We start from the raw sequence: 11,604 nt of genomic DNA on the forward strand, positions 1-11,604 counted from the left end.
TTGTGTTCAAAGTGATGCTGCACCACACCACCTGCACCATCCTTTTCAAAATCCTAGATCTGCCTATCGCTGTAGGTATACCTAAATACTAGTTGTTCGTTTCATACAAACCATTAGCTTACGGACAACAATGTCTTTCACCTATGCAACTCACTGAAAGCAGCAGCAACAACAACAAGGCAGTCCCTCCTAGTTCAGTTTATAATCTGGACTCCACTCTACAGTCTTAGTACACTGTCATCACTTACATTTCTCAACTATATGCTCTTTATGGTTTACCAGTCACGGCATTTTTTTTCCTTTCTTCCAAGGAAACTGACCCATTTGTTTTCATTGCGTGATGCTATCAGGCAGACTGACCCATTTAAAATGGTTCAGACTGAGATTTATCTGACATTAATGTGATTTTGAAAAAACAAAAGGAAGAAACATTTAAAAGAGAACCATCTGCCAAAGCTGGGCAGTATTTCATGATGGCACAGGTCCAAGGATCAGTCTGCAATATAAACTACGTGTGTGGATAGAAAATAGCACAAAAACACACTCAAATTTGGAAATTAAAAAAAAATAAACAACCAAGGACAAATTAAACAACAGCTCAGAGTTAATTTCATCCCAGTCCAGCTGCTCAGGTATGATTACAGGTTTCCCTTGCCAACCATGGTTTTGCCAACCACAGTTTTGAGTATCCACACTTAATGTTCTATATACCACTTTGGCTACCATGGAATAGTTTGGAGTAACCATGGTTTTCCATGGCCACACATCAGCCTGCCACCTGCCATTTCAAATCACCCGCGCTCTTGTTAGCCACCTGTGGCACTCCCATCCCCTCACAGACACTCAAGTCTTGCATTGTGCTTCGCACTGTTAACCATCCAGTTGCAGGTACTCTGCATTTTTCTTCCGATTTCTTTGAGATTTTTGCATTTTCTCCTTAATCATGGCCTCTAAGCAAGTGAATGGTGAAGGTGAACAATTTGTGAAGACGGCAAGGAGCAATTTGTGAAGAGGGCAAGGAAAGTGATGTCCTTGGAAACAAAAGGAGTTGTTGGATCATCTAGCACATAGGGAGTGTGGCGAATATAAACAATGATTTTTATACATTGTATGTTCCTTTATTATTCATATTCAAGTCCCTGACCCTATTTTTCTCATAAGCCTTTTATCTTACCAACCACAGTTTTGCCAACCATGGAAACTTTCAGGAACCTAACCCCCTCAGTTGGTGAGGGAAACCTGTAAATATGTAACAAAGTCTATCTGCAATTGTTTTCTTTAACTCCTCCCTTTCCCCAAACAGATGCAAAAGGAGTTGTGCACCGAGATAGTGAATGAAGTAGACACAGCCATCATCATCCAACACTGAACTGAGGGAGAACAAGAAACCAGGGGTGGAGCACTTGTGACTTCTCCTACAGCAGGGTGACAAGATGAGCTCTTTGAGTTTCAGCAGAAGATGAAGAACGATGCCTATCAGATCCCAAGGCTGTAGCTGTGGAAGATAATGAAAAGCTGATTCAGCTAATGAGATGACTGTGTTGGTCAAATACAGGCCACACAAAGAAATATGAGAAACAGAAGCTGAAGTCAGGAACTTCCTCTTTTTATTGCATGTGTAATTTTATAAAAAGAACTACCTAGATTTAATAACCTTTTGCCATACAGGAAATAGACTTCCCCACAATCATATTACATGCTCACAATGCCCCCTACTGTCAAATAAAGCACAGAGAAGACATTTCTATTAACCTGGAGCCACTCGGTTTTTCCACCAATGAAGCAATTTCCTCTCTGTTTCCTGGTATTTCTCAACAGTTCTAATGACTTCCCTCCAGTCTTCCAAACATTTGTTTCCAAGTCAGTACTGTTTCACCAGCTTTGAGAGTTAGAATTATTCATCCATCTTCTAATTCACACCAGATAGCTTGACATCTCTTCCAAATTTTTAATGCCAATTTCAAGTCACCTAAATGCAACTAACAGTTTTCAATGTTCTATCAAACAGGGATCAATTGTGTTTCACCCATGTAGAAATCCTTTCCTGTTCTAAGTGCCTAAATCAAAAGAGCCATGATCTCAGAATGGACTTTAGGCACAACCATAACACAAACAAACAACAGTAAATGACACGCCACACACAGACTTTAATAGGAAACCAATACTCACTCTCAATCCATATGGCTTCTTACAATAAGGCCATGTTTGGTTTCACTATGAGCAGTTCACCAGGAAGAAATGACCATGTTTGCATACGGCTACAAGAACCAGACTCGAACACAAGACTGTGGTAAGAAGAGTCACTGCACATACTAAGGAACTGTGTTGCTTGAGTCCCACTGGAACCTGCAGAATCAGTTCCTTATTTACCTATGAAGAGACAGGTGGGTGTTAAACCTATATAATCATTACATTTTAACTGCTTCATATTTTCACTGGGTGTTATTTAAACAAGCTTCATACTTGTTCATTCCATGCTTCTGAACAACCTCTGCTTCATTTAACAGCTCTGCTAGCTCAGGTTCTGTCTCTAGTCATTTCAAAGATTTTGCCTCTCCCCTGGTATTGAAATCCAGAAAGCAAACCTGAGAAGAAGGCTGTTTCCCTACTTGCAGAGGTGCTCCCCAAGAATCCCCCAGCAAGGGATCCCCTGGACACACGTATCATGCTGCCACGTCCCAACTTGAGACAATGGGCAACATCTGTGTCACCCACTAAAGCAAGCCAGTTGTGTCAGGATGCATCTCAGCACAGCTGATCCCACTCCAAGGACAATGTCTGTTTAGAACCTAAAGGAATAAGCTTATGGAATGAAAGCTCAGCTATCAGAGACCTGTAAAGGAAAAAGAAAGGAAGGTGTGTTCCTTTTTTCACTTTTTATGATACAGGAGAGCCTGAAAGACCTTTTATCAAGAACTGTAATCATTTAACACATGCTAAGAAGTCTTCCAACAAAACCAAAGAGCAAAGTTTGGCATTCCTATTATTTCCCTGTTAAAAAGGGGGAGACTTCTTTCCCAAATAAAGTACAAGCCATAAAAAGATGCAAACTCTTTACCTTCTTCAAATTCTTTACCAATCACAGCCAGATTTCCTGAATGCAACAAGTGTTTAAATCAGTGGTGCTCAACCTTTTGGCCCACAGGCCAGATGAATGGGTCAGAGCTGGTATGCATGCCAAATGTAGCCCCGCAGACACTGCCCCTCTGAGACTGGACCCCAGAGGGCCTGGCAACACCCCTTCCTGCTTGGATGGGACCCTGGGGGCCTCAGCACTGCCCCCTTCCAGCCTGGCACACTAAGATTGAGCCCGAGAGGGCCTGGTACCACCCCCTTCCACTGGGACTGGGCCCCAGAAGCCTTGGCAACCTCCCCTCCCACTCCCACATGCCAGGATGGGACCCTGGCACTGCCCCCTCCTGCTGTCATCTGCCAGGATTGGACCCCATGGGCCTGGTGCCTCCTCCTCCTAGCCCCCACACCAGGATTGGGCCTTGGGGCCTAACGGCAGTCCTGCACACTGGGATTGGGCACCTGATTCAATATGCAGGGTCTGGGGCTCCCCATGGGTCTGAAAACTTGGCAGCAAGGGAGCAGTGCCATTGCTCCCCCACTGCCAAATTTCTGTGGGGAACCTCACACACCAGATGACATGGTGCCATGGGCAGATCTGCCCTGCAAGCAGGGGGCTGAACAGCCCTGGTTTAAATTACTAATCAGGATTTGTCTCAGTTCACATCTTCTACAGTACTCTAGCCCTGCTGAGTCTCAAAGTTCCAGGTGGCTAGAGCTCATATCTAGGCCTTGATATAAAGAGAAATACATCATCCTCAGCAACATAGTTTATAGGGAGATATCCATATAGGCATGTATGGCTTTTCTCAGAGGTCATTTTCCCTGCAGTTGTTCAGACAAGGCATCAATCCAAGTACATTCACTATCTCCTACTCGTTCCTCAAACTATTAGCAAAATCTTCATGCACACCAACAATTATTGCATCCTTGGCTCCAAGTAAAGCACCACTAAAGCATCAGCAACAGTGATATATTCCAACAAAGGATTCAGCACAAAGTCACTGAAATATGTATATATAAGGGGCAATGATCACCAAGGAAGAGTGAAGGGAAGTCTCCAGGCATTACAGCAAGTTGGGCATGAGTGGACTTCAACCCTCATCCCAACTCCAGTGCTGCCAGGAGTCAAAAATATACTAGACACTACTCAGAACATGTCAGCAGGTGAAATGAAGGGAGAACAGTTATCTTTCCTACTTGGTGCAGGGGGCTGGACCCGATGATTTTCCAAGGACCCTTCCGGCCTTACAATTTATGAATCTATGAACCAAGGAACTACATAATAAATATGAACTCACAGGCTTATACTTCACATTGTTCCAATGACAAGTGGACTCAGTTCTCATTGAACAGGGGGCTTCTACTTCAGAATGCCTCCAACACTTCATTGGTGGGAAACCTAGGAAAAGCAGAAATATGCAACATCAAGAATCTGACTGAGGAGGAGCAACACGCTTTGCAAGTTCCATTCCCGTGGGACTTTCATTTATCACAACAGCTTGGTAAACCTTATTCACTGAAAGACAAGGGAAAGAATATTACACAAAGATCACTGACTGAACTGTAGTGGGAAACCTGCAGATTCAAATGAGTACTGTCAGGTCACCCTTGTGAATCCTAAGGCTCAGCATATTGGAAAGGAGGAACATAAACAAGTGTTACTTTATTTTAATACATACCATATGCCCCCAAATAAAACACACACCTTTTTTTTGTGGTAAGGCTGAATTAAGGAAAAAAAGGTTTTTCCAGAGTTATGACCACGTAGCAGAAGGACAGAGCCTCTTCTTCATCTCACCCACCCTCCCTTTTCTACTCAGGCAAAAAAAAAAAAACCCAAAAACTACAGTTTTAACCCTTTCACAGCTGAAATGTCAGTGTTGCTTAGCTGCTCAGCTGAAACTGTAGCTTTTGCTGAACTCCAAACTCCATGGATGGATATAGGATTTTGAATAATGCCAAAAACAGTCTGCAGGGCTGTGAAATAGGAGAAAAGAAACTACGAGTAGGTAACAGACAGCAAAATTGCTGAATAACGGCTAGCTTGATTAGTAAAATCAAGATAGCCTTAAAAGCAAGAGGATCATTAACATTTATACTGTTAAGTGAAAAGCAGTTAGGAATCAAGTGGAGCAGGAATCAAGCTTCAGGTGGAGTAAGGATCAAAGCAAAGTGCAACCAACCACTGCACCCTCTCTCAATTTGCCCATGCTGGACTCCATCCCTCCCCCTCCATGCAGCTGCTGGAGACAGGAGAAAGAAAAAAAAGCACCAGTCATTTTATAGCATCACCATGTTTCTATTTGGGACAGAAAAATCCGCATCCCCACTTAAGACACACCTCAACTTTGGAAGGTTAATTTTTGAGGGAAAGGTGCATGTGTATGGAAGTATATACGGTAACTCAGTTTCCCTTTGTGTAGATTTTGCCAGGCCCTGCATCAGTTGCCATGCAAGGGCCCTTGTACATGTAAGGAAATTGCCCCTTTCAGTGGTTTAATTGCCCTTTTTAACAATTTAATTGCATAACTGCATACACGTTTGGCAGCATGTTATGATTGAATTCCATAACAGCATACACCTTCTGCAGCATATTTTTGATTTAAATGATGGGCCTGTCACTTCCATCACTGTGATGAAAGTCCCTAAATTGAAACAGTGGGTTTTTAATCAACACAATTAAAAACCCACCAATTAAAAGCCTACCATTTCAATTTAGAGAGAACTAAACCCCCAGCACATGCACAAATGGCCCAAGGTGCTGTGGAAACAGGGGGAGCAAACAGCTGACTATCAGAAGCCCAGATGTATATAGGTTTTTGAAGAAGCAAGCTGCCTACCAATAATCCTTGCTGAGACAATGATACTGAAAGATCTAGCTCTCTTGAAGATGGAAGGTGATTACCCGGAGGTTGAAATGGTCATGGTACAATTTCAGACAGTTTAACAACTAAATGTTAATGGGCTCAGGTGGCATTAATTCAAAAGTGTGTAAAAAGGTTTTTTGCCCCATTCTCCTGTTGCTATTTTCCCCTTTTTAAAATAACTATTCAAATTTATCTCCACCACTGATCTGTCCCAAAAGACAACTATATGTCTGAATTTCAGACTGCATTGACCATTCCCATTGAAAGAGGAGTTAGGAGAATTTCTCACTTTCAGGGCAGCGGATCAGTATTTCAGGATTCTTCAGGGCAGCAGGCACTCTCCCATCATTCTCCGTTGGCCGGTGGTAGCGACAGTGCACAGGTAGCGTGGCTTGAAAGCAATGAGTACACCGAGGGTCCGATTTCATGTAAATGAGAACAACAAGGTCTGTGGCCAAGTATTCGGGAGCTTCCACATCAACAGCATCTGGAACTATAAGGGCCTGCAAGCAAGGGGCAAGGCACAATCACAGTTCAGGTGAATAAATGTTATGCAAGACACACCAGTAGCAGTACAGAGAATGAACATGCACGGGACAATCCACCTGCTGAGGGGAGCCACTAGAATGTCCTGGCAGAATAAGAGGTCAATTACCTCACTAGAAATTCTTATTGCTCAAGGTGACAAAGAAATGGATCTAATTCAATCTTGCTGCCTCTACATACAATGGTTACATCCCCATGGTGTCTATGGATTTCAGTGGAATTACAAACAAGAGAAATTTGTGCTAATGTTTTACATTCACTACCTTTCATATTACAGAGGTTCCAACAGAGGCTGGGACCTCACTGGGACTATATGTTCATTTAGGAGGACACAGTCCTCTTCCCAAGCACCTTACAATCAAAATGGACAAGACAAATGCATGGTGGGAGGAAGGGAGTAATGTTATCCTCATTATTAAGATGAGGCACAAAGATCAAGTGGCTTGTCAGAGACTGTATAGGGCAATTACAGCAAAGCCAAGAACAGCAAAGGTGTCTCACAAACCCCATCCTCAGCTGAGATGATTTAGAAAGGAATGATTATGCCACAAGCAGGTAGATTAGATAACTTCCCAAGGTCCTTTGCCACCCTACCTTTCTGATTCTACAGCACAACATTCCACCCTCCACAAAGAGAGTTCCATCTCAAAGGATTTCAAATACCCTATACATTTCATCTCATCCATGTGCTTAAATTCCTTGTTTTCCACACAATCCTGGATGAAGAACTCAGCAGTTGGCATATGCGAACAGAGAACTACTCAATTTGGGTTCAGATTTGGCCGATTCAGATGTCAGTGATTCGATTTGGAGCTCTGAATCGGTTTCTCACTTCAATTCGGCCGAATCGGCTCCAAAGGTTTGGAGCCAATTCGGAGATCTGACCAAGTTTCAAGGAGAAAGGTACAGGGGTTTGAGGGAAACTGCAACCCAAATTCTTGAAAGCAAAACTTATGTCACGTGTATGTGTTAAGCCACAGAAGGTTGAAAACTACAGGGGTGGTGGCCCCTGGTGAGTCCACAAAGCCTGCCGTGTTTCAGTGAGATAGGTGCAGGGGTTTGGGGGAAACTGTACCTCAAGCTGCTGACAGGCAAAACTCGTGGCATGCATGACACTGTGTTAAGGTGCAGCAGGGTAAAAACTGAAGGCCTGTTAGCCCCTGCTGAGGCCACAAAGCCTGCCAGCTGTTAAGGAGATAGGTGCAGGAGGGGTCTGGGGCCCTGCATCCCTAGCTACCGACAGGCAAAACTTGTGACATGCGTGCTTGTGCCACTGACTGTTTCTGTCTTAGGGCAGTTGATTGTCTGTGTTCATTATTATTTCCTCTCCTTAGTTTGTGGTTTTGTAGGTGTTAATCCTTACTCATTATCTAGTAGCTACTAGTAGCTAGCTACTGTGTATTGAGCTGGTCCCTGGGTGAATCATGATTGATTGGTAACACAGTAGCTTAGCAGCCAGGCCTACAGTAGTCATGTGTCCCTGTCTCCGTCCCCCACACCCCATGCCCCAAGACAGACACAGTCCCACAAGCATCCATGTCACAAGTTTTGCCTGACAGCAGCTAGAGGTGCAGGGCCCCAGAACCCCTGCACCTATCTCCTTGATAGTCGCTGCGCTTCGTGGCCTCAGCAGGGGCTAGCAGGCCTCCAGCTTTCACCCTGCTGCACCTTAACACACACAGTGTCACCCATGTCATGAGTTTTGCTTGTCTGCAGCTTGAGGTGCAGTTTGCCCCAAACCCCTGCACCCATCTCCTTGAAACTTGGCAGGCTTTGTGGCCTCAGCAAGAGCTACCATCCCTGCAGTTTTCACCCCACTGTGGCCTAACACACCTGTGACATGAGTTTTGCTTTCAGAACTTTGGGGTGCAGTTTCCCAGAAACTGATGGCCTCCCACATGCAATATGAGCCCAACCAATTAGAAAGGAGTTACATTTCTTCTAGAAATCACCCAAGGACTGACAATTCTGGCAGAACTCCCAGAGGACCCTGCACCCCTAGGAGTAATTGTCCCATTTAGCCCAAGGAGGAGACTGCCCTGACACCAAGGCTGTATCAGTCCCTGAAGAGACTAAATCAGCCTTTCTTCAGTAGAGTGCAAACAGCAGAGAGGTGCAAAGAAAGCAGTGATGAAATAAAAGCTATGAAAGCTAAGTAGCTTAGATCTATTGTTTGACACACGCATCCTCACCAACGCTGATCCTTTGCTGCCTTGGTGCCTTTGCTGATGTTTCTACAGTGTAAAGGCAGAACACTCAGCAAAACTGCAATGCTTTCTCAACTACCCTTGCTCCCTTCTCAACTTGGACAGGATTTGCCAGGCTGCTCAGCCATGGAAAACACATGCAGCTATAACATCCTCATACAGTTCAGAGTCTAAGGCTTCTTTTCTAGAAACTCTCCATGGTATATAAGGAAGCCAGTTGATGTTCACCAAGAAGATAGGTTAAAAAATACAGTACTTTTATTCGTTTGTATATATTTTTTCCAGTTTCCATAAAGCTGCCATCCCCTCCCCTAATTATGTTTCCAATGGGTACAAATATATAAATAGTCAAGTTCAAAGCAAACCCATCCACCAAATAATGGCTCCAATCTAAGTGCCCAGTACCAATTTGCCCAAGTGGCACTGAGCAGGCTGAACTACGAAAACATGCTATCACAGTACAGAGATCTTTGCCCAACACAAGATAAGAAAAAGATCAAATATGACAGCCATTCCACAGCACTGAGTATCTCTTTTCCAGAGACAGAAAAATTTACTAGGAAAATTTTCATCTTGAATTTAGGGAAAAAGAAGCCCCTCTTCTGCCAAAAAGGTATCTGTGTGGCCTAAAGGCTTCTCTGATTGTCAGGGAATAGATATCATTACACATCATTCAGCCTAGAGTCACATACTAAAAAGCAGTTGAGATAATTGCTCATATGCAAAAAATGGATAATATTTGCTCTTCCGTGGCCTTAATTCAAAAAAGCAGAGTTATGTTTTGGGAGATGTAGGCCACACTGGAATGGGTCTGCTGACAGATGAAATTTTATCTTCACTCTAATGTTTTAAGTCAGTCACTGCCATATCCCTCAAAGATTCACATCATGAAACATTTCTTTTTTTTTTTTTAAATCAGACATTTTGCTTTATCCAGAAATCAGCTTTGCACATATGAACCACTGCCAAACAACATGAGCCTTTACATATTTTACCTCAGTTCGATTGTGCTGTTGTAATGATGCTAGCTCATTGGGGTCCACATAGAGTCCTGCTGGAAGCTGTTCTTTAATCGCCACGCTGCAATGTCCTATGTCTTCATCCACTGTTCCAAGTTCTACCTTTGTTAGCAGGTCTCTTTAAAAAAAAAAAGCAGGTAAAAAAAGAATGCACAAATTTCAGATAACTCTATGAAACTGTAGATAGATCACCTCAAAACACACATAGATTAAATGTGCTTTTTTAAAGTAAGTTCTAAGAACAGCAAAAATGTAATTTCTTTATACAAAGAGCCTGCCCTTCTCCATTTAGGGAACAATACTTTATTCTATTTCCACATCTCTGACAATCAATATGACTACTTTATTTTTCAATTCCCCATTTATGCACGATAAACTGTTTCAAAAGATATTAAATACATTTTACATTTTGGCCTCATGGTCTTACCCCAATGTAACTGATTAATGTCTGTGAAATATTTACACTCCGATCCTGCCAAAAATTATACACACAGCTAACTTTACTCATGAGTAATCTCAGTGCAGTGCCTGGGTTCAGTGGTACATGCATCAGATGGAACCACTCAGAAACATACAGTGAGGAAGTCTGTAAAGTGGCACACTAATAAACCAATGCATTATCTGAGCAACAGATTACAGTCAACTCACCTGTGAAATCCATCTTTGAGAACCTCTCGAGTCACAGTGACATCAGGACAACTGGCCAGTACATCTAGGACACAGAAAATAGACATTTACAGTGCCTACAGCACTGCCTACATTTTCACAACTACAACCCCAGGGCTTCTTTAAGAAGGTTCCAATAACTCTGAACTTATTATCCATCTGAAGGAAGTAGCTGTTGAATCATTCATAAAATTAAGTGATAGGACTCACTATAAAGGGGTTTCTTTATTATGTCACTAGACAAGCAGACAGAGCCCTATAATTCCCTCTGGTCCTCCAGCTTCCAGACATAGTCCTCAGACATGCAAACAAATAAGTGCTTAAAATGAAGCATGTGTATAGGTGCTTGCAGGATTATAGTCTAACTAAACAACAGCCTGTGCTGCCTAATGTCTGTAAAGAAGGATTCCAGATGTTCAACCCTAAACTACACAGCTGTGGTCAAAACTGCTGACCACGCTACAATAATCAGCTGAAGAAAAGGAAAAAGCCCCTTAGGAATTACAGTACTTGTTTGTATATAAATCCAGTTAATTCTAATCATCTACTGATGCTTGATATCATATTATCAGACTAAATTTGTTTTTAAATTGTTCAAAACATATGGTCCACCATGAAGTATAACTCTTCTGAACCTCAAGCAATCCAACAGATTTATCCTAGTCTAGCCTTGATTTCTGCGATCGTTCTTGTAAGCATGCCTGTGTGCGCACGCTCATGTGGACACACATACAGCAAGAAACCACATGTATGTAGATGATACCCTGGTTTTGATTATATGAACATTTCAAACACCCCTAATGATTAATTCCAACTGATGCTGTTCCAACAACATCTACACACCCGTGCAAAATCTTTCCTGTGAAATCTGTGGGAAACAGTCACAACACCAGGAATCAGAAATTAATATTTACAGGACTATACACTTCCTTTTCACATGATTTTAGCATTCTTGAGTTATTCCAACATAAAATAGAAGAGAGCAAATACAATTTTTTGAGAGTCCTCCTATAACAGCAGCATCTTTGGAGGCCATAGCAGCCATAGAAACTGTTCCTTTATTTCCAATTTAGCTCAATGTAGAAGCAGCATTATACATATAACTAAGAAGCAGAAGCATCTCCCTGGTTTCATAGTTTCTAGGGTCGGAAGGGACCTGAGCAGATCATCTAGTCTGACCCCCTGCCATGGCAGGAAAGAATACTGGGGTCAAATGACCCTAGC

General features: G+C 42.7%; 1 protein-coding gene across 1 annotated transcript in view; it reads right to left on the reverse strand.

Moving 5' to 3' along the window:
* Positions 1-1,086: 1,086 nt before the first annotated feature.
* PIGX (phosphatidylinositol glycan anchor biosynthesis class X) overlaps positions 1,087-11,604 on the reverse strand; it is an 11,751-nt gene continuing 1,233 nt past the window's right edge. The window contains exons 3-8 of the mRNA XM_019542980.1: positions 10,363-10,426; positions 9,691-9,832; positions 6,232-6,445; positions 4,374-4,474; positions 2,170-2,370; positions 1,087-1,495 (exon numbers count right to left, since the gene is read on the reverse strand). Coding sequence (XP_019398525.1) covers positions 2,215-2,370; positions 4,374-4,474; positions 6,232-6,445; positions 9,691-9,832; positions 10,363-10,426 — 677 coding nt within the window. The 3' untranslated portion in view covers positions 1,087-1,495; positions 2,170-2,214. The remainder of the gene's footprint in view (positions 1,496-2,169; positions 2,371-4,373; positions 4,475-6,231; positions 6,446-9,690; positions 9,833-10,362; positions 10,427-11,604) is intronic.

The sequence above is a fragment of the Crocodylus porosus genome, unplaced genomic scaffold (assembly GCF_001723895.1).
Source record: "Crocodylus porosus isolate Cpor-Errol unplaced genomic scaffold, CroPor_comp1, whole genome shotgun sequence".
NCBI classification, from domain to species: Eukaryota; Metazoa; Chordata; order Crocodylia; family Crocodylidae; genus Crocodylus; species Crocodylus porosus.